General features: G+C 35.3%; 1 protein-coding gene across 2 annotated transcripts in view; it reads right to left on the bottom strand.

Moving 5' to 3' along the window:
- Positions 1 to 22,557, bottom strand: part of POLA1 (DNA polymerase alpha 1, catalytic subunit) — a 289,248-nt gene that overhangs the window by 165,168 nt on the left and 101,523 nt on the right. For both annotated transcript variants that reach the window (XM_012784581.3, XM_075999456.1), the window contains exons 27-31: positions 15,142 to 15,174; positions 14,284 to 14,376; positions 11,597 to 11,802; positions 9,681 to 9,813; positions 1,499 to 1,630 (exon numbers count right to left, since the gene is read on the bottom strand). In XM_012784581.3, coding sequence (XP_012640035.2) covers positions 1,499 to 1,630; positions 9,681 to 9,813; positions 11,597 to 11,802; positions 14,284 to 14,376; positions 15,142 to 15,174 — 597 coding nt within the window. The remainder of the gene's footprint in view (positions 1 to 1,498; positions 1,631 to 9,680; positions 9,814 to 11,596; positions 11,803 to 14,283; positions 14,377 to 15,141; positions 15,175 to 22,557) is intronic.

Raw genomic sequence — 22,557 nt, 5'->3', positions numbered from 1 at the left:
GGTTGGCTTTTAAGTACATCAATTATCCTATTTTATAAGTTATCACATCTCCATTCCAGGTTTAGCCAAAACGTAACTGTGGCTTGATTTCATTATTAGATGCTATTTCATTGAACCTATATAACTTTTCAAAGTTGTGCTTACATCTGCTCTTGTCATTAATAATCTAATAGCTTTTCCAATGTATATGAAGATGTAAGTGAAAAAAAACTAGGCTATTTACCAAAATCTTTATTTGCATAATATGAAAATTGTTTTTTTGAGATGAGACTTGTCAGAGGCAATATGCAAAGCACATTAAGGGCCTGAGCGAGTCAGACATTTATGGAAATATTTTCCTGCAGGAATTGGCTTTCTGTAACAGTTCTTAATCAAGGGTAACCCTAGGAGGGAGACAGAGTCAAGTGCTGATTCCTGTCCATGTACTTAAATCATTTGTTATGTACATCATCTATAGTATATAGCAGATATTAGCAGACTACTTTTAAATTTTTAAAAGACTCTATGATTTAAAACCCCATTGATTGTAGTTTGACAAAGATCAATCATACTGCAATAAATTTTTATTAAAATGTATCTAAATTTTATCTAAAATTTATCTAGAATTTTTTTACTATAATAACACAATGCAATAAAAAGTCTTATTCAGATAAATTAGGTCTTGTGGTAAATAGTCCACAACTCAGTAATTTTAAAAATTTGGACAGAGGCTACGACCCTGACTTCTTTTTATAGGGAGAAGGGATGAGAGCTCTCTTTTGTTCCAATTGAAGTTAAGTGCTTTCAAAGAAAAAAAAAAAACCTGCTCTTCTCTCTTACCCTCTCTCCCCACTCCTATCTCTTAGAGGCATGCTATTCTCAAAAGAAAATGGTTAACAGTTTCAAACTATATTCCAGAAGGTCTAGAGGTTCCTTAGAGGTGCCTTGTGAAACAGGAGAAGGCAAGGAGGTGGGCCATCTCCACTCAAGGAAAAAAAGAAAAGAAAAGAAAAGAAAATGGTTGCATTGTGTGTTTTCTTTGTAAGGTATGTTTTTAGGATCTTTCAACTTTCTCCATATAATCATGCATTTTATATTTTTTCAAGTAATTATTTGGACATAGGCTAGGAAAAATGCATTAATTCTCTTAATTAGTCCACTGATATTCATAACAGAAACTGTTGCAAAAGGAATGATAAAGGACTATTGCTGAACATATGAATAAACTTTACACACATTTTCATTAAAGTTAATTTAGGGTTAAAACACCAGCTACTGTTATAAACCTGTCTCACTAATTTCAGCAAACCAAAACACAGGTCCTTAAATGGTTTATGAAAATTCTAATGAAATATGCCAGACCTCTACCAATATTTTTTAAATGCTATAAAGCTAACCAGACTAAACCATCTCTTTACAGCAACAATTGGTAAAACTACTAAATAAGACACTGTGGCAATCTAGATTTTACTTTGGGTTCTTAAGAAGTTTTGGAGTCTTATGAATTACGATAGTTTACCTGACAGATGACATATGACACAGTGTCTCCAGCTTTCACCTTTCTGCCTCCTTGAGAATTTATCCAGAGGGCAACATGCACATGAGGTAGGCTTTTTTTATCTGGGTAATCTTGGGGATCCTTTGTTAATGCCTAAAAGAAAAAAAGAAAGAACAAAAAGCCCCAAAACTTAAAATAAAATCTTTCTAATCAATGTACACAAATTAGCAGCATTTCTATAAATTAATAGGAGTCAAACTGAGAGTCAAAACCATTTATAATTGCTACAAAGAAAATAAAATACCTAGGAATATACTTAACCCAGGAGGTGAAAGATCTCTACAAGGAGAACTACAAAACACTGATGAAAGAAAACACAGATGACACAAATGATTGGAAAAACATCCCATGCTCATGGATTGGTAGAATCAACATTGTCAAAATGTCCATACTGCCCAAAGCGATTTACAGATTCAACACAACTCCCCTCAAAATACCAACATTATACTTCACAGATCTAGAAAACATATTTATATGCTTTATTTGGAACCAAAAAAGAGCTCAAATGACCAAAACAATCTTAAGCAAGAAGAACAAATCTGGAGGCATCATGATATCTGACTTTAAATTATACTACAAGGCTACAGTAACCAAAATAGTATGGTACTGATATAGAAGTAGAGACATAGACCAATGGAACAGAATAGAGCAGCAGTCCCCAATCCCTGGGCTGTGGCCCAGTACCAGTCCATGGCCTGTTAGGAACCAGGCCGTGTATCACCGGCTGAGCTCCGCCCCCCTGCACCCCACTATCCATGGAAAAATTGTCTTCCATGAAACTTAGGAACCAGGCTACACAACAGGAGGTGAATGGCAGGCAAACCAGCAAAGCTTCCTCTGTATTTACAGCCATTTGCCATTGCTTGCATCACCGCCTGAGCTCCACCTCTCCCCATCAACCCCCACCCATGGATAAAGTATCTTCCATGAATAGGTCCCTGGTGCCAGAAAGGCTGGGGACTGCTGGAATACAGAAGCCAGAAATAAAACCATCTACCTACTACAACCAACTGATTTTCAACAAAGCAGACAACAACATAATCAAAAAAGGAAGATCTAGTCAATAAATGATGCTGGGAAAACTGGACAGTCACATGCAGAAGGATGAAACAGGATCCCATCTCCCACCATATACAAAAATTAATTCAAGATGGATAAAAGACTTAAACGTAAGGCATTAAACCATAAAAATTCTAGACAAAAACATAGGAAAAATTCTTCTAGACATAGGCCTAGGCAAAGAATTTATGACTAAGACCCAAAGGCAGATACAGCAACAAAAGAATAGATAAATGGGACTTAATTAAATTAGAAAACTTCTGTATGGCAAAGGAAATATTCAACAAAGTAAACAGACAACCTGCAGAATGGGAGAAAATATTTGTAAACTATACATCCAATAAAGGGCTAATATCCAGAATCTACAAAGAATTCAAACAAATCAGGAAGAAAAAAACCCCAAACAACCCCATTAAAAAGTGGGCAAAAGACATGAACAGAAGTTTTTCAAAAAAAGATAGACAAATGGCCAATAAACATGAAAAAAATGCTCAACAACACTAATCATTAGGGAAATGCAAATTAAAACCACAACGAGATACCACCATATCCCTGTCAGAATGCCATTATTAAAAAGTCAAAAAACAACAGATGCTAGCACAGAGAAAGGAATGCTTACACACTGTGGGTGGGACTGCAAATTAGTACAACCTCGATGGAAAACAGTATGGGGATTTCCTCAAAGAAATAAATGTTGACTTACCATTCCATCTACCACTCCCACTACTGGATAACTAACCAAAGGAAAAGAGGTTATTTTATCAAAAAGACACCTGCACTTTAATGTTTAGCGTAGCACAATTCACAATTGCAAAGATGTGGATCAAAATAAGTACCCATCAATTCACAAGTGGATAAAGAAAATGTGTTGTGTGTGTATATATATATATATATATATATATATATATATATATGTATGTGTGTGTGTGTATACACACACACACACACACACACACCATGGAGTACTGCTCAGCCATAAATAGGAAGGAAATAATTTCTTTTGCAGCAACATGGATGTAACTGGAGACCATTATCCTAAGCAAAGTATCTTAGGAATGGAAAAGCAAATACCACATGTACCCTCTAATAATTGGGAGCTAAATGATGGGCACAATTGGGCACAAAGAGATGTAAAGGACATTGGAAACCAAGAAGGGGGGGAGGGTGGGAAGGGGTTGGGGTTAAAACTTACCTGTTGGGTAAAATGAACACTATTCTGGTGATGGGCCCACTAAAAGCCCCAACTTATGCATTATACAAGGTATCCATGTAACAAAAACATTTGTACTCCCTTAATATTTTGACATTTAAAAAGTAGATAATCTGATTTAAAAAGTCTTCTCACACAGATATACACTAAGTACATCTTTGCTAGAATCACACTAGCCACATAAGCATAAAAATGACAGAAGCTGTATATAGAAAATACTGCCACAGAATCTTTAAACATCCTATCTTCAAGGCTCCTCTCTCTTTCATTTAGTAACTAACATAACCAGATGTAACCTTGACAAAAAAGATATATAAATTTATGGGCTTTGTCACATAATACTTAGATACAAAAAAAATTAAGACTACAAATTAAGTGTCCTATGCAGCCTTAGAGTTTCTCCTAATGTTTGCAATTCTCTCACAGAATGAACTGGTTAGTTAGGACTGATGAATAATGGCTACTCTGACTTAATGATCTGTTTCTCAAAGGTTCCTCTAGCCTTAATAAAACCCAAAGGCAACAGAAATCACTAGATTTACTCACTCTGTCATCTTAACCTTTACAGGAGTGGAATGAGTTTGTAACAGAAAGTAAGCCCCATGAGAGCAGGAACAATGTCAGCCTTGCTCACAGCTATAGTCACAGTATTCTAAATGATGCTTGGTGTACAGTAGTAGCCAAATATTTGCTGAATAAATTATTTCACCCATTCTGTGATAATTTGCAGAATAATATGTTCAAGCATGGTAAAATATTATGCATGAACAAGACACAGTTACTGGTAGCAAGTCTTCTGTTATAAGTGGAAAACTCCTTGCCCCACACCACCTCCCCCAAAAAACTCTAAAATAAATATGTGCCATAAGTGAGATGTGAATGCAGAGTTATGGAGAGTTTAGAGAGGTAAAGATCACTTTCATCTGAGAACAGAAATCATGGAAGAAAAAAATGTTAAGCTAGTACTTGAAGGAAAAACAAGATTTTAAGAAAAAGTAACAGGGCAAGAATATTCCAGGCACAGAAACAAGCAACAGTTAAAAGCAAGAGTTGAGGGAAACAATATATAGTCTATTAGACTGAAATTCAATATGGACAAATGGTAAGTGCAGGGATGGGGGGATACCAGCTCTGGAAGGGGTGGGCTTCAAAAGAAAAGGAGGGGACCAGGGTGCTGCTTGCCAAGCTCACCTGTTCCCAAAATATGGTCTATGGAGCTCTAGGGGTTCCTGACATCCTTTCAGGGGGTCTTGAGATCAAAACTATTTTCATAACAATACGATCTATACTGGTGATGCAGAAGCAATGGTGGGTAACATTGCTGGTTCCTTATAAACATGAATCAGGGTAGCAGCACTAAACTGTACTAAGAGTCACTGTATTCTTCACCACCATGCATCATTAAAAAAAAACAAAACACTTTCACTTAAGAATGTCCTCGATGAATAAAAATTAAAAATTTTTAAGCTTTCAAATATTGAGTACAATCCTACCATTTTTGTGATAAAACAGAAAGTGCACACAAGGCACATATGAAGAACGAGCTGCTCAAGGAGAAGCATTTGTGCAATTGTTTGAGTTGCAAGCTAAACTAGCTGCCTGTTTCATAGACTACAATTTTACTTCAAAGAATGATGGGCAAACTAGTGTTATTCTGAGTTAGGTATCTGCCAGACCATTTTTGAAAAATAAACAAACCAAAGTGAGCCTGCCACTTCAAGTAAAAAACCTGAAAGTATATATTGTCAATGATAAAATTCAAGCTTTCAAGTGCAAACTAGAATTTTGGAAAACTTGTTTCCACCTCCATGAGCCTGCCAGTTTCCCAACACTTAAAGACTTTTCTGATGTAAGTAGGAATATTTTAAAATGTGATTATTGATAGCATACAATGAAGTGTGTCAATTTTGGAAGATCTGCATAATTCAGGGAACCAACATTTAACAAATGACCAATCCATACTGTCACATATGGAAAAAATATCCATTCAAAGTACAACACACACCAATAGATTTTAATGTAAGAGAGTATAAAAAGTTCATTGATACGATTTCAGATCTCGTATTAAAAATAACTTTTCAGAAAATACAATCTGTAGTTTGGGTATAGAATCAAAGAATACATACAACTATCAAAAAAACTACTAAAATATTTACTTCTCCTTTTTCCAATTACATGTTTGTGTGAAACTGGATTTTCTTCCTATACCTCAACCCAAAACCACATTATCACAACAGATTGGATGCAGAAGCAAATATGAAAATCCAGATGTGTTCTACTAAGCTAGACATTAAAGAGATTTGCAAAATTATAAAATGATGCCACTTCTCTGGCTAATTTTTCTTTGTTTTGGAATATATAGTTATTTTTCATGAAAAGAAATGTTCTTTTCCTATACTCAGTGTAAGAAAAATCCTAGGAAACTCTCCAAGTATTTGAATCTCCTCAAACCTGAATTATGTGAAGTCTTCATTGACTTGGACAGCCAATACTGTACAGAAATCTTAATCAATATAACTCTACTTAAGAAAACCATTATCTTCTTCAATTGACTATTCTTCAGTTTCTTCAGTGCAATGTTAAGAAATTCTGAATTTCAGCTGACATACTTTCCAATTATTAGATTGAGGCTATTTGGGGATTTTACAAGCTAGTTTTAGAAGGCTTCATTTAAAAAAAAAAAAAAATGCTTCCTGGTGGTTTAGGCTCAAGTTAGCCAGGGCTATAAAAATCAGCTGTGAAGTATTTTGTGTTACTTTACGAAATATATTTAAGCTAAGATTGCTGTAGTTCAGCAAAATCACACATGCTGTTTTTCAGTTGCTTTTGGCAACAAGGGCTAAAATCTCTATAAAGGTAAATCCCACTACTTCACGCATGCCTCCACCCTACTCTAACCTGGCATTTTCAAGTTCTACCAGTATCACCTAAAAAACAAAAAACAAACAAACAAAAAGCAACAATACCCATCCTGTCATAAGACTATCCACAACCAGTCACATACATAGACTCTTCCATTCCACTCTCCTATGAAAGCAAAATGTAATAACTGATTTCCTCACAAGTTTTGAATAGTCCAAGTATTCAGACAAATGTTAAAGATTATAAGAACACATCACATTTAACATATGAATACATTACTATAAATACATACAGAACTATGATTTAGATAGTTCTTTCATCAGAATTTACTGTATTTATATCATTGCAGAAATTTCTTTATAAAAAATGTAAGAATACCAGACAGTAAATACCTTCAATGGACCATTAACATCTTGAAAATATGAACCATAGTTTCCTTATTCAACTTTATATCTCAGAATCTAGCACTATGTATATAAGTGGTACTCTGTTTGCTGAATGAATAATTAAACAAGCAAATGAATTTTTTCAATGCTCACTGAACAACTATTATTTGCCAATAATGATGCTAAGTGATATGGAGTATATAAAGACATAAAGTCACAGTTTCAGTTCTGCCACAGAAAAATGTATACACAGCCTCTATAACACTAGACCTTAAATATTAACTAGTACTATTAGTAATAATAAAATATCACTGTAAGTTGATAATAACTGAAACTGAGTGATGGATACACAGAGATTCATGATACTATGCTCTCTACTTTTGTATAAGTTTATAAATTTCAATAATAAAAACTTAAAAATAATAAAAATGTAGACTATTCATCAGAACACAGAGATTTCCAAGATGTCTATAACTAGGTTTCTTCTTGCACACTAGTAATATTGTGTTATCATTAATATGAGAGGATGACGATGTGGGCCCACTATCCTAGAGGAAGTATGCTTGGGGTTATTTTCCCAATAATGTAGTCATGATCAGACTGAGCCTTCTAAACTCATCCCTTGAACCCCTTGCGATAGAGAACTATGTTTCTAGGAAGGTGGACAGGATCAATGATATAATATGCAGAATTGATACAAAAACTGACCAAAAGAAGACTGAAGTCATAACTCTTTTGCAAAATTTTGAGAAAGAAAACACAATCTAAAAGGAAACTATTTAATATTTTCTAGATGGCAAAAGTGATTCTATGCTGATATGTATACACTGCATCACTTAAAGTAAAGAGCTAGTGACAAGGCACGTGTCCCCTTGTAATGTATAAATCAATGTCTTCTTTTGTGACATTAAAAGACATCAAGCCTAGTACCCTGGGAGGCTGAGGTGGGAGGATCGCTTGAGCTCAGGAGTTCAAGACTGCCCTGAGCAAGTGTAAGACCCTGTCTCTATTAAAAATTGAAAAAATTTGCTGGGCATGGTGGCACATGCCTATAGTCCCAGCTACTCAAACGAGGCAAAAGGATCACTTGAGCCCAGGAGTTGGAGGCAGCAGTGAGCTATGACGATACCACTACACTGTAGCCAGGCAACAGGGCAAGACTCTATCTCAAAAATAAATATTTTAAAAATTAAATTAAAAAAGTAAAAGACATCATAGTCAAGGTACAGGAAACAACTTACCTAAGAATGAATACAAATCGTAAAGATATGCATAGAAAATATTCATCTTTCTAGGAATCAAAGAAATACAAATTAAATCTAACTATGAAATATGGTTTCATATCCATCATGGTAGCAAAATTTTATTTAAATATCACACCTCGAGCAAAGCAGTGGTGAAACTGGTACACATGTTTTGTTATCAATTGGTATTACCCTTTTACAAAGCAATTTGGCAAGAGCCATATAGATATTCATATTTTTTGACTCAAATGTTTTGCTTCAAGGAACCTAAAATAAGAAAATAATTTATCCAAAAGCAAAAAGATAAATGAACAGATGTTCAACACAATTATTTACAATAGAAAACAAATAATAATCAACAAAAATTTTAAATAAAGATGTATCAGTAAATTAGAAGATTAATACATTGATTAACTTGATGATTTTTAAGGTACTACAGAAATGTGAGAAAATGTTTATGCTAAATGAAAATATATTTCTAAATAATATAATTGCTGCAATATGAAAATGTTTTCAAGAGTAAGGAAATGTGCAAAAATGACAAGCATTACTTTAGCATACGGGTATTATGAATGAGTTTTCATTCTAACTTCATTTAATGTCATCATTAGATTATTTTTCATTAAATTTTTTTTATATGAGCTTTGACAACAAAATCTCTCACAACTGGGTAAAGTGATATTTGCAAAATTAGCTTCTGAATATTTAAGGATATTCTTTTTAAATGGAAAAAAAAGAAATCTGTAACCTAACATCTTGCTTACAGAACTTTGGAAACCAAAATTTTGTTTTTCAAATTAGGTAAGATGAAAAAATATTCTCTAGTTTCAACAACTAAGATTATCCATAAAGTGTAATTTATGTTTTTTCTTTCCCAAAAGCAAAAGTGCTTTGCATGTACAGAAAGTGTTACCACCATCTTAATTCTAAATAATTTCATCTCCAGCCTTCTGATCCTTAGCCTACTGCTAAGGATCATCGTCTGTGAAGTTAGACAGACACACACACATGTGTGCGCACATACACACAAGCACACACTAAGCTTACAGGCCTATGACCCAAACAACTATCACTTAGGAGAACTATGAAGAAGGTAGTACTCTCTGGTCCCCAATACATAAACTATATCACTCCATAGGACTTCTGGAAACATGACTTCCAAGAATTAAAAGTAAGGACTGAGAGACAAGGTCTTTGTGGCAGACATGGCAGTACCCCTGACTGGAAGAAGTATGCTAATGTTCAATCTGTGAGATGTTAAGCAGCTTTCATCACCAGCTAGAATTTATTTCAATTGCAAGGATGAGGTGGTCCTTCAACTATCTGAAGGAGGAGAAAAACACATGACAGCAGCTGGGCTCAGCAATAAATGCTACATTTACCTTGTTAATTTCAAACTGGCTCACTGGGACACTGCCATTTAGTACATTTTCTCCAATTTCCATTAATCTCTTCTGAATATTTTCTATTATAGTGTCCCGGCTTTGATCAGAAAGAATCTGGCCAATGACAAAGCTGAAAAAAAGAGATTGATTTTTTTAATATCATATTTTATTAAATAGAGAAAAGGAACATAAATGCCATTAGATTTACATATGGACAAGAGCTAATATAACGGTTAATGCCCAAAAGGCAGTTACTATTTGTTTTTTAACACTAACTATACCAAAGGTTTATCAACCGTAGAATGTTAAGTTGCCTTTAAACATACAGATCATTCTTTTATGTAGCGGCTAATACTTTACACAAAATGCGACGGAGAAAAGTATGCATTCCATTGTATTTTTATGCAATTATAAAATTTACAAGCAATTATATTCTACCCATAAGTTTTAGAAGACAAGTTTTACCTTCCTCATAAAGCACCAACATATTATCTCTGATATCATCAAGATATCATCTCCACCTTAGGTACCCATTAGCTAGGTGAATAGAAATATAAAGCTTTTAGATACTTTTTTTTTAAAAAAAAACAAAGATTTCAAATTTTTCTTTCTTTGGCTTCATTATATTGCTCAGTGTTCTCCAACCTTACGCTATTCCTTAAACACTTCATGTTATTCAACCAGACCCAAAGGAAAAAGGAGTAAGGAAGCCAATATTTTATCCATTTCTGAGAAAATGCAGAGCGAGGGTTTGACAGCTGCATTATAATTTGTCAGAAAAAGAACCCTGACAAAAACATTTGTATAGCTTTAATTACTAATACATTTCTAACTCAGAGAAATTTACTTCTATTATGATGCATCTTTTCTTAGAAAACACAAAGCTGAAGAGAACATTCTAATCGACGGTCTATACAAAGTAGTTTCATCTTTGGGTACATTTAGGGGCAATGAAGCATTTCAAACTACATTTCATAAAAGGCTAACAGTGACCTATACTCAGATGATCAACTTTGCCTAATCAAGAGTAGTTTTGCAGAAGCAACAATTGCTCAGTCTCCCAATTTGAAAGCAGGAGAAGACTGGAAAATAAGTAAAAAAAAAATGCTAATATTCAGCAATATTAAAATTAAGTTTAAATTTAGCTTTAAAGGAAAAAATTCTTGTATTTTCAGAATTAGTGAAGTTCACAAAAGAGGAATATATGGAGAATGGTACACAAAGTACCTAAAGATTCATTTTTAATGGGTTTTTAATATTAATACATTAATATGACTCTTATTTAAAAAAATAGGACTTATTATCATAATCTTTAGTCTCAGGTGCAAAGCTAGGGGGTCAGTCATAACATTTATATTTCTGAGGTACACACAATATTTAAGAACTGTTAAAAAACCTGAGAATAGTAAGAATCTTTTACACACGAATGATATGTGTGGGAACTAAGTCTCACTCCATGGCCCGCTTTGAATCCCAGAACAGAACATTTGAATCCCAGCTACAAAACAAAAAATATCTTAGCAATTATGTTTCTCAAGGGCTCTACAAAGATTCAAGAGCACAAAACAAGGCACTTCCTAATAGGAACATTAAAGCAAAATAAACCAATGTCAATGAAATCAACTCCATAAGGATCCGAAGTGTGAAGGTTTACCCTCACCACAAGTTAAAACTCATGAGAAATATCTTATAGCAAGCATTTCTTATTCCCCAAATTTATCTTTTTCTAAGTTTTAATCTACTTGTAAAATTCCACTCTAAAGAAGAACTCTCAATATGCAATAATGATGATAAAAATAACAAAAAAGAAGTTACGTTGTTGTGCTTGGTAGACTCATAGGCATTTTCCACATCATTCGCACTTGAATTTTTTAAAGACAAACAACAAAAGCAAAACTGAAAGCTGAACTCACTTTCCAGTGTCTTTAGCAAGATCGCACCAATCTCTTCTAACTATATCTAATCCTTTCAGCTCCTGTTTGGTGAAATAATTCCCATCCGAAGTTGGCTCAACAACCAGAGCAGCATATTTCTTTTTCTTCAGCAGTAGCAGAGACTTGAAAATACCATCAATGTCTATCTCAAGCAGTTTGTACAACTTATTCACTTCACTTTTTACCTGTGAAAATTTCAAACATTAATACTAACCTCTGAAACACCTAATGGGGAGAAGATAAACATGTTACAAATTCCCAGGCTAATCTAAACAGAACTTCATGTCATACAAGATTAGAATGCATTTACTCAGTTTATATGTAACATGATACTATGCTGGGCACAATGCAAAGATACTGAAAAACACAAGGACAAAAACGGATTAAAAAACAGACAATAATATATTTCCCACTCAGCCAAAGGACAGGATTGGCTGGATCAGCCCCTGGAAATACATGAAAGTTATGAAATAGTCTGCTTTGAATCTAAAGATTTAATACACATGTACAATACTTGCCTTCAAACTATTGAATTAGTGATTAGATAATCCAACAAGTAGATATGTGGCCATAAATAAATAAAACTTGGACTGTTAAAATAATGTCTAAGATCTCCCTTAACACCTTGAATATAAGGAAATAACTACATACTAACGAAATACATCAACAGTCCCCTGCTCTTTACTAACAGGGTCAAGGCACAGACCATCACCCCTAGGGAAAATTATAGCTTTTCATGGCTCAGGATGAGTACAATATGCCAGGCTTGCTCTCAAGTGCAGACCACAATTCAAATTCCACACATTCCAGGAGAGAAGACAGGAAGTTGTTATGTTTGAAAGATGATATCTTAGTTTTAGTTCATTTAGACAGAATCTTAACACAGCAAGTGCTCAAGAAACAGTTGCTAACTGTGAATGCTATTAAGAGGCTACAAATTATTATTTTAAAAATGTCCCCTTGCTCTTTCAAATATATTTTCAGCACTCCTATAAAAATTAGAGATGGTGTGTATGCAGATAGGTATTTATCCATGTATTAAATGCATCTGAATGCTACTAGACATATATTTCCTTATGAAAAGATAATGTGGTAAGTACTAATGTGACCATATCTTATACTTACAACACTTATATTATTTTCAAAAGAAAAATCTATCATTTAAGGAAAATATAATTATTAGGTCATTAAGCATAAAACGTGATTTCAAATCAAAAGTGTAGTTTATTATATCTCAAACAAGAAGCAGTACAATTAATCAAAGTATGTGCCTAAACTATCGACACAGTTTTGCCATCTTAACAGTAGCTTGTTTATGCCAGCAGCAAAGAAGCCTGGGGAGCGAGTGGCAATGAAATTGTAAAAGGCATTTTCCACAGCTTGTTGAGAACTGAATATTTTTCCTTGCAAGAAGTGGTCCAAAGCTTGGAAGAAGTGGTAGCCAGTTGTTACAAGGTCTGATGAATACAGTGGATGACAGAGAGTTTCCAAGTCCAGCTGCTGTAGTTTGAGTGGCATTGTTTGTGCAACATGTGGTTGAACGTTGTCTTGCAAGAGAACTAGCCTGTCTCTACTGACTAATCTTGGCTGCTTAATAGCAAGCATCCTCATCATTTCATCCAAGTGGATGCAGTAGACATCCGCTGTAATCAACTGACCAGTTTTCATGAAGCTATAGTGGATAATACCAGCACTGGACCACCAAACAGACACCATTAGCTTTTTTTTTTTTTATGAATATTCAGTTTTAAACTGTGTTTCAGCGCTTCATCTTTATCCAACCATTGTGCCCAACACTTGTGATTGTCAAAAAGAATCCATTTTTCATCACACGTAACAATATAGTGTAGAAATGGTTCGCCTCTATGTCATGACAGCAAAGAAAGGCAAGCTTTGAGACAGTATCACTGCTGAAGTTCATTTAATTCACATAGAACCAATCTATTCAGCTTCTTTACCTTGCTGATTTATTTTAAAAGGTCCAGTGTTGTTGGATAGTAACATCAAACCTTGCTGCTAATTCAGGTGTAGGTTGAGATGGATTCACTTTCACTATAGCGTTCATTCAGCTCATCATTATCCACCTTGTATTCAGGTCGCCCATGTAGCTCATTTTCAAGATTAAATTCACCAGAACAGAACTTCTCAAACCATCGACATACTGTGCATTCATTAGCCACATCCTTCTCAAACACTTCATCGATATTTCGAGCTATCTGTGCTGCATTGGTTCCACAACGGAACTCATATTTAAAAATAACACACATTTTTGACTTATCCCTGGTTTCACAAAAATTGCTCTAAAAAAAAATTTGAAAGATGATCACAAGCCAAAACATGCATTTGAAAAACTGAGGATGTACCTTCACAAAAATAAAACAAGAAGTGTCAAAGTGAAATGTCAGAGATTACGAACTGCCAAACTTAGTACTTAAGGAAATCAGACATTTCATACTTAATAACCTAATACCTTTGAATTTCACCCTCAAAACAAACAACTGGAATAGAAGTCAGAAAAATATAAAGAGAATGAAGAACTGAGAGGCACCAAATTCGTTATTTTCAGAAGCACACATATGTACATATACATAAATGTATGGTGTTCCATGTTAAAAATAGAATTTACAAAAACAGGTAAAAAAGATAATTCCATAAAATTATCTTACCTTGTTTCCCAACTTAAATACTTCTTCCAGATTGGTGCTATTGGTGTTTATCATAATTGAATCTGTATCTCCATAAATAACTTCAAGATTCATCTAGTAAAAAACAAAAATTATAAAAATTAACAAAAACACAGTGACCATTCTATACAATGAAATTAAAGATTTTCTACACTACAGAAATTATGGGTTCCACTGACTTTTCAAAAGTTTATGTTATCCATATTGTCAGGGCATATAATTGAAGATTCAGCTCCTATAAACCAGAAAGTTGGGTATCACGACATTAAGAAAATCTCCCAAATTTTCTTAAAATGGAGAGTGGAGTGGAAGGGGAATTGTATCTAGTTTAAACCGAAACAAAATATGGAATTGAATAATGAGAAAAGACAGAATAAAAGAGTAGGAAATGGGTCTATATTTACCCACTATATCACATGCTTGTGGTCATGGCAATTTAAGAAGCAGAAACATAATGGATTTTATAAATTCAGGGGCACTAATCCATATTAAATTCTTGACAGTTGCAAACAGTATTTAGAATATGAAGAGTGCCAAAAAAAATCAATCATAACAAACAACACTAGAGCACATACAGTATAAAGGCCTGGAAATAAACTCTAATTAGCACTGTTACTAATTTGCTTGAAACACTCACATATAGGCTTCAAGCAGGGGCTAGATCATATCAGTGTTGGTAAAAGAAAAAAACTGTAATCCATTAGGAGGGATTATAAATGTAAACTAGGCATCCTAAGAAGCAATTTCCAGTTTGTTTGGGTTATAATTTTCCTTGAATACAAAAACGTCACCAGTTATGATATTTAAGAGTTGTTATACAATAAAAATGCTCAGCATTACCTTCTGTACCATCTCTTTCGTATGCATCAAAATCTAAATGAAACAAAAGTCAAGATTAATACATTACACAATTACAAAGACATAAATATAAGCACATAGAGATAAGTAATTCTCAATGATTTGCCATTTACATATATTTTTAAAGCTCTTGAAGGTTTTCTAATGACAACTCTCAAAATAACATCAACATAATCCAAAGGTAAGTTTGACTCTATGCTGATTCTTACCCAGAGATATGCAAGCAATTATATATGTTTTAGATACATCTTATATTATTAAAGATATATCTCATATAAAGATATATATCTTTAATATACCCATATATCTTTAATAAACACACAGTAAAATATCCCTTTATAATATAACAAAAAGGCAAACTATTCTCATTACTAAGATTTAAATAGAACTGCATAGCTAAAAAAAAGCTTAACAAAGCACTTCAAATCTGGCAATTCTTACTCATGGTATTCAGGATCTTAAAAAGTAAAAAAAATATGTGCACTAGATTTAAAATTCTTCTCTAGACTAAATTCATTGAAGGCAGAGAGCAGAGCTTCACTATATTGCCTGGAACTAACAGAGCACCTAGTTAAAAAGGTGGAGCTCAATAAACATTCAGTGAATGAAGACAAACTTATGAATGCTATCTGTAGATGGGTCTGTCCCCAGGCCCATGTAGCCACAGACTAAAGATATAGAGGTTATAATGTGGACACAAATAAAAACTGATATAAATTATCTTGGGCCAGTTCAGAAGTAATACATATTTAACAATGAAGCCCTCGTAAAAGGCAGTAATATGATGTAATGAGGACTGAGAGAGAGACAGAGAGAGAGGAGAGACAGAGAGGGGGAGATGGATGGAGGGAGGGAGGGAGAGAGAGAAAGGGAGGGAGGGAGGAAGGGAGGGAGGGAGAGGGGAAGAGAAGGAGGGAGGGAGAGAGAGGGAAAGAGGGGGAGAGGGGGAGAGGGGGAGGGAGAGGGGGAGGGAGAGGGGGAGGGAGAGGGAGGGAGAGGGAGAGAGAGGGGGGAGAGAGAGAGAGAGAGAGAGAGAGAGAGAGAGAGAGAGAGAGAGAGAGAGAGAGAGAGAGAGAGAGAGAGAAAGAGAAAGAATGAGAATTTAAAATATGTACCAGATACTATGCAGGAAGCACCTCGAGCATTTTCTCATTTCATTCCTCAAGATCCCCAAGAGGTAACTATTATTAATATCTTCATTTGTTAGATGCCGAAAGACAAAGTAATTAATGTGTCCTAGTCATGACAGGAAAAGGATTATGAATCCAGGCACTCTGACTCCAGAGCATGGGGTCTTAGTCACTCCATGCTATTGCTTTTCTGCTATCACCCATCTTTCAAAGCATCAGTCTAAACCAGAAGTCATATTTCTAATGGGCCAGATAAAGATTCACATCATTTACATTTCTTTCTCCTACTTCAGTAGGTCTCCTTGTCAGCTAAGCTCAAACCTCATGGTGTCATTTCTTTGTTGTCCTCTATATTACAGAGCTCTGTAAATCCTGTCTTTAGAGTATCTTTTATATCTACTCATTACTTTCCATTTTTATTGCCCCCTTCCCTTTATTACTATCTCCCCATTTTGTTCAGATGTTCATTGTCCTACATTCTTAGAGAAGGAAGCCTTTCCCCCACTGGGGGTGGTGGAAGGTGGGAAATTCTGATTAGGCTAAGCCAGTGGTTTTAATACTGGCTATACAGTGGAATCGAATCACTTAGAGATATTTTTTTAAAAATATGGTCCCAGTAGTTTTTTTTTTTTTGAAAGCTCCCAAGATGATTCTTACATTGTAAGCTAGGTTAAGGACCACTGGCCTAGGATAATCATGGTAATTCCATTCTGGAAACAGTGATCAGTTTAGACATGTGCTGTGACAACGCACAATCCTGGCCAATTAAAGGTAAGGAGAATTCCTATAGGAAGCTTCTGTGAAAGGTTTTCCTTACTGAGTAGAAGTGGAAAGAAAAATTGCCTTTATAGATGAAGGGCTGCTTGAAGCAGCAGCAACCATCACTGTGATCGTGAAGGGCCATGCCTAGGGTGTAAGCTAATATGTTGAGCAGGACAGGCCACAGGTGGAAAGCACCTGACTCCATGGTGGTGGGGTTATCACTGAAGGTTAACCAATTTGCACCTCTACTGCCAAATTCTGACTGGCTTCGGATCTCATCAACTTACCCTGAATGTTTCATTACCAATCTCTTAAATGTTTTCAATGCTTTCCCAATGCCCACAAGATTAAGACCAAATTCTGCAATTGTACCTAAGCCACTGCTCCACCTGTACAGCCTATTATTCCCTTACACAAACCCTCCTGCCAGGCAGGATAAATTTCCCAGTCCTCTGACAGTTAACTGTGTACAGACTTCTATTTCCATGCTTTCAATCATGCAGTGTGTCCTCTACCTGGAATTTCTTTCCCAGTCCTCTTCCAGTAATTGAATTTTACAAACCTCAGCTTAAATCCTTCTTCTATAAAGCCTCAGCTGACTGCCCCAGCCCATAGTGATCTCTCTCTCCTCTGATCTCTGCTTGCACTATTCTACTAGTACTTGAATGATGCTTTATGTTATTAGTTGACAGTTTATTCCTCCCACCTCCTCAACTAGTCCATGAGTTCCTGGAAGCCAGAGCACATGTTTGTGCCTAACTAAAGACTTCACATACAACAGGCAGTCAACAAACTGTTTGCCAGTTGACTGATAGGTCCCATAGTAATCCCAATTACTTTTCCACTAGACTCTAAAATTCAGTTAACTTAAAAAGAAAAACATTCACTCTCCTCCCCTTCATCTTCATTTTTTAACATTTAAATTACAGGGAAATGCATTATGGGAGAATACCTGACAATTCCTTTGGGAAAAGGGCAATAATGAGATCAACCCAAGTCAAATCAATTATAGTGAGGACAGAACTACTTATCAAGAGTTCTCTTTACTCTCTGCCTCTTCCACCTTCCTAGGCTTTGCTTTCCTCATCACAATGGAGAACTCCATAAGGTAACTGTTACCTACACTAAATAAAATACCTCAGGAACAATTTGCCAACCTTTTACTACAACTCTGCATATTCAGTAACCAATCTCTTCTACTCTTCTTTCAGAGTGAAGCAAACCTACTATGTCATCCCTGAATGCACCTTCAATGTGAAATGGCAACCTTTACCTTTCAGAACCATCATTCACCTCCACTCTATCCTGCCACCAACTCACAACCATTTCCATGCACAATCTGAGGGCTGTTACCAAAACGATTTTCTCTTTGGTAGCAGAAACCTTTTGGGGGATGCCACTTTTGCAGAAATGACAAACTATAGACTATGCTGCAACTCTTTTTTGATTTAACACTTTATTTTAGAGACTATTCCAAATCCACACATAATAGTTGCCTTATTCTTTTTAATGACTACATAGTACTCCATTGTATGAATAGATCATAATTTATTTAACTTGTGCACTATTAATGAACATACAGGTTGATTCTACTCTTTGCCATTATAATCATACTTCAACAAATAATCTTTGTACAAACATAATTTTCAAATCTGCCAGTAACAAAATAAATCCCTACAAGTAAACTTACTGGGCCAAAAGTTTTAAAGGTTTAAAAAAATTTTTTTTTGAGACAGGGTCTTGCTCTGTTGCCCAGGCTAGAATGCAGTGAGTGGTGTCATCAGAGGTCACTGTACCCTCAAATTCCTGAGTTCAAGAAATCCTTCTACCTCAGCCTTCTAAGTAGCTGGGGCTACAGGTCGCTAATTTTTCCACTTTTCATAGAAACAGGATCTTGCTATGTTGCTCAGGCTGGTCTCAAACTCCTGGCCTCAAACAATCCTCCAGCCTCAGCCTCCCAAAGTGCTAGGATTACAGGCGTGAGCCACCATACCTAGTCTAAAATTTTTTATAAATATAACTCAACAGGTCTCCATAGGGACTGTAACTATTTCTGTGGATAGTTTTAATCACCATTTTTCCAGTGGACCTCATCAGTAGCTGATGATAATGCTTTGTCTCAGGTTCAAGGTCCTCACCACAACTTCTCAACTCTTTATTCTATATGAGATAACCCACAACCAGGCTGACCCCTAATTTTTCATGCTTCTTCACTAAGCAGTTCTAGATGGTGGGTACCCTAGTGCCCTCTCCAGTCTAATACTTATCCAAGTGCTAATGAGCAAGATCACTCCAAAGGCACCCTCAGGCCCAGCCCTCAATCAAACTAATCACTGGGGAAGGCTCAGCTGTTGGACACTCAGTAAACTACCAAATTCTTAGTATCTAGCAAATGGCCTGGTACACGGGAGCTATTAATAAATATTTATAGAATGCTAAATGACTAATCCTAAAGCGTATGTAGTATTATGAGTCCCCTTTTACAGATGAGAAAAATTAGGTTCTGAGATTTTTCCCAAAGTAACAGTTAGTCAAGAGCTTGATCTAGAAGGTGGACCTTATGTTTGATTGTCTTTTCATTACATCCCACTGCCTTATTTAAAAAAAAAACAAACATACCACATGACTGTTCTAGAAACCAACAATCAAAAACTTATACATTACAGATATTTTCCTCATTGAGGAAATGCATTTTTTAAAATAGCCAGAGTTACCCAGAAAGGTCTACTGGACACAAGATACAGTGATTACAAGATGACCATTCATAAGTTCACTTCGCAGTGACAAGCCTAATATTAAAGCTATCCATTCTGACAGAAAATCATTTTATAAGTGCCAACGGCTAGAAAACAGGGCTATAAAGGCTTGCTAAATTCATTAATAAGGCAGTCTGCAGTTATCTGATTTCACAGCAACACCTGCATATTTATCTACTCATTACCAATTGGATGATGGAATTTTTTCAAGCACATTTCAAAAATCTGCCAACTCCAAGTGTAAAAAAATAAACTTTGTGGTTAATTTTTCCCTTAACAAAGTACAGCTGTTGAGAATAATTGTTCAAGATCTTACCCTGTAATGTCAACTGCAGCAGAACAAAGAGTATTTAATTAGCAAATCTATCCAGTAATTCAACACCTATTATATAAAATGCCTTCGTGATTTTATTCAGGATAATTTGCTAAGAGGGTTATTACTGACATTCAGATGGAATTTAAAATTCCTACGCAAGTCGAGTCATAATAGCAGTAATGATCTCCCCAATCAGGAGATTCGGTGTCACACAAGGCTCTCTTGCAATGCAGCAGCCGATTTCCTGACTTCTTAATTCCTGGGCTCAGCTCAGTGAGAGCCCTTCATGCCGATATTTCAGTCAGCAATACATCTTTAATGGGACTCTATTAAAATAACTAGAACAAAAATGACTTTTTTTTGGTTAAAAAGAATGACAGCACTGCCATCATATCAATCATTGCAGGCTTTGCAGAACAGTGCTGTTAGGGGAAAAGAGGAGGGGGAAACAGGAAAGGGGTGGAGGTGGGGAGAGCAATAATTAAAATAATATGAAAAGGTATTTTAACCCCAATCTGAGCCTCTCAAGGCTGGGGAAGGGTGGTGGGGACTAGAAAGGAAATTTAAAATGTGTATGAAAATACTGTTTTCTAAAGAAAATAATTTGTTCACAAACACGCCCACGATATGGTTTACTAAGTAGAAAGAGCATGTTTGTTATACCAAGGTTAACAACAGCAACAACCTGAGACCAACTACTACTGAAATATGTATTTATAGGTTATCCTAACAAGTCCAGGATGACACCTGGGTCTTAATGTTTTTGTTAAAACACTACTGTTGTCTTGCAATGCATTCAAAGCTATGAAATGTTTTTAGATGCTATTACAGACTATAACAGTGCTTAGTAATACTAAATAAGAGAGAAAAACACCAGCTTTCCATGGTTAAAAAAAAGTTTCAAGGTCCTACTCCAAAAACATATGTCTACTATAGTAATACCCACTAACATCAAACCCATTTTGGTATATGATTCAGATATTAAACACAATGAAAATCCTACAAGTTAAAAAAATGTTGAGTAAGGTCAAATTTTAAACAAATAATGCAGAAACAGAATGACAACTGAAATCTCAATGGCTTTAGGATTCTTCTGTTACCAATGACATAAAATTAGAAATAAACTGGAAATTTAAAAAAATACATTAGCATAATAGGGGTAGTAAAAATGAATGGTTTTGAAGGATAGGGAAGAGAAAAGTAGAAGAAATATAAATATTATGATACTTGGTAATCCAACCATTATCTAAGTGTTCCCTATTCCAAATTTCAGCAGTTTCCAAGCAGGACTCAGCGTTACTCAGTTCTCCCACTTGATGAACATTTATTTCATCCCCATTATATGAGACTGTATTTTTCCTGTTTTCCTATTCTCTAGTATTCTTAGATGTGTGTCTTCTCTATAAATGCTCAAGAAACAAGGGCTATCGATTTAATAAGCACCCTAATTTCTCTCTTCACCACTTAACACTTTTGTGAAACTGGGTTACTTACTGCTTTTAAACCTTGAGGTGACACTACCACCTAGTTCCCTGAGCTAGCATGGAATAAAAAGAACTGTATGCTGAAAAGGTGCTTTGCAAAGATAAAATTAGTTTTAAAAAAGTTAGGGGTCTGAAATCTGAGTACTTGTTTAAAGTGCCAATTACTAGCTAAGTCATTTGGGACCAAGCTTGTTTCTAGGTCTCAGCATCCTTATTTGTAAAATGAAGAGGCTGAGATTCTTCTCAGATCTAAAAATCTAGAATCCAGGTTTGACATGCAGAAATGTCTTTTCATTATGTTTGGTTGTTTTGTCTTTCAACCACATTCACTTCTTTAATATTAGAAAAGTGGAGGCACTAATATATACAAAGATAATTAGCATTGCAAGAACATATTCCCAAATTCTAGGTTGCTTTTGAGGGCTGTGATTGTAAAATAACCAGAAATATGTAAGTTCTCACAAGTTGTCAGCTCACATCTTTATGCACTTAACATAAATGGGTGGGTATATTTACAAAACACAAAAACACCCCACACCTGTTGAGACCTCTTTTCCACCCCCAGAGAGTATATATATATACATCTACATATACATCAGGGTTTCTCAATCTCGCACTATTGACATTGTTGGCCAGATAATTCTTTGTTGTGAGGAGCTATCCTGTGTCCATTGTAGGATGATTAACAGCATCCCTGGCCTCTACCCACTTTATTTCAGTACTACGAGTGTGCACACATGCCTGTAAATTCTTCCTCTCTCCAGCTGTGACAACAGAAACTGTCTCCAGATATTGCTAAATGTTTCCTGGGAGGACAAAATTGCCCCCAGTTGAGAATCACTGATATACACTGATGACTCAACATTCTCTCTCTCCAGGCCCATATTCAATTGTTGGTCCCATAAGTATGCATTCTAAATCTCACTCATCTCCTCCAAAGCCTCGACCAG

Source organism: Microcebus murinus, chromosome X, assembly GCF_040939455.1.
Source record: "Microcebus murinus isolate Inina chromosome X, M.murinus_Inina_mat1.0, whole genome shotgun sequence".
NCBI lineage: Eukaryota > Metazoa > Chordata > Mammalia > Primates > Cheirogaleidae > Microcebus > Microcebus murinus.
Note: the sequence above shows the minus strand (reverse complement) of the source record. Positions and strands in the feature narration are given on the sequence as shown.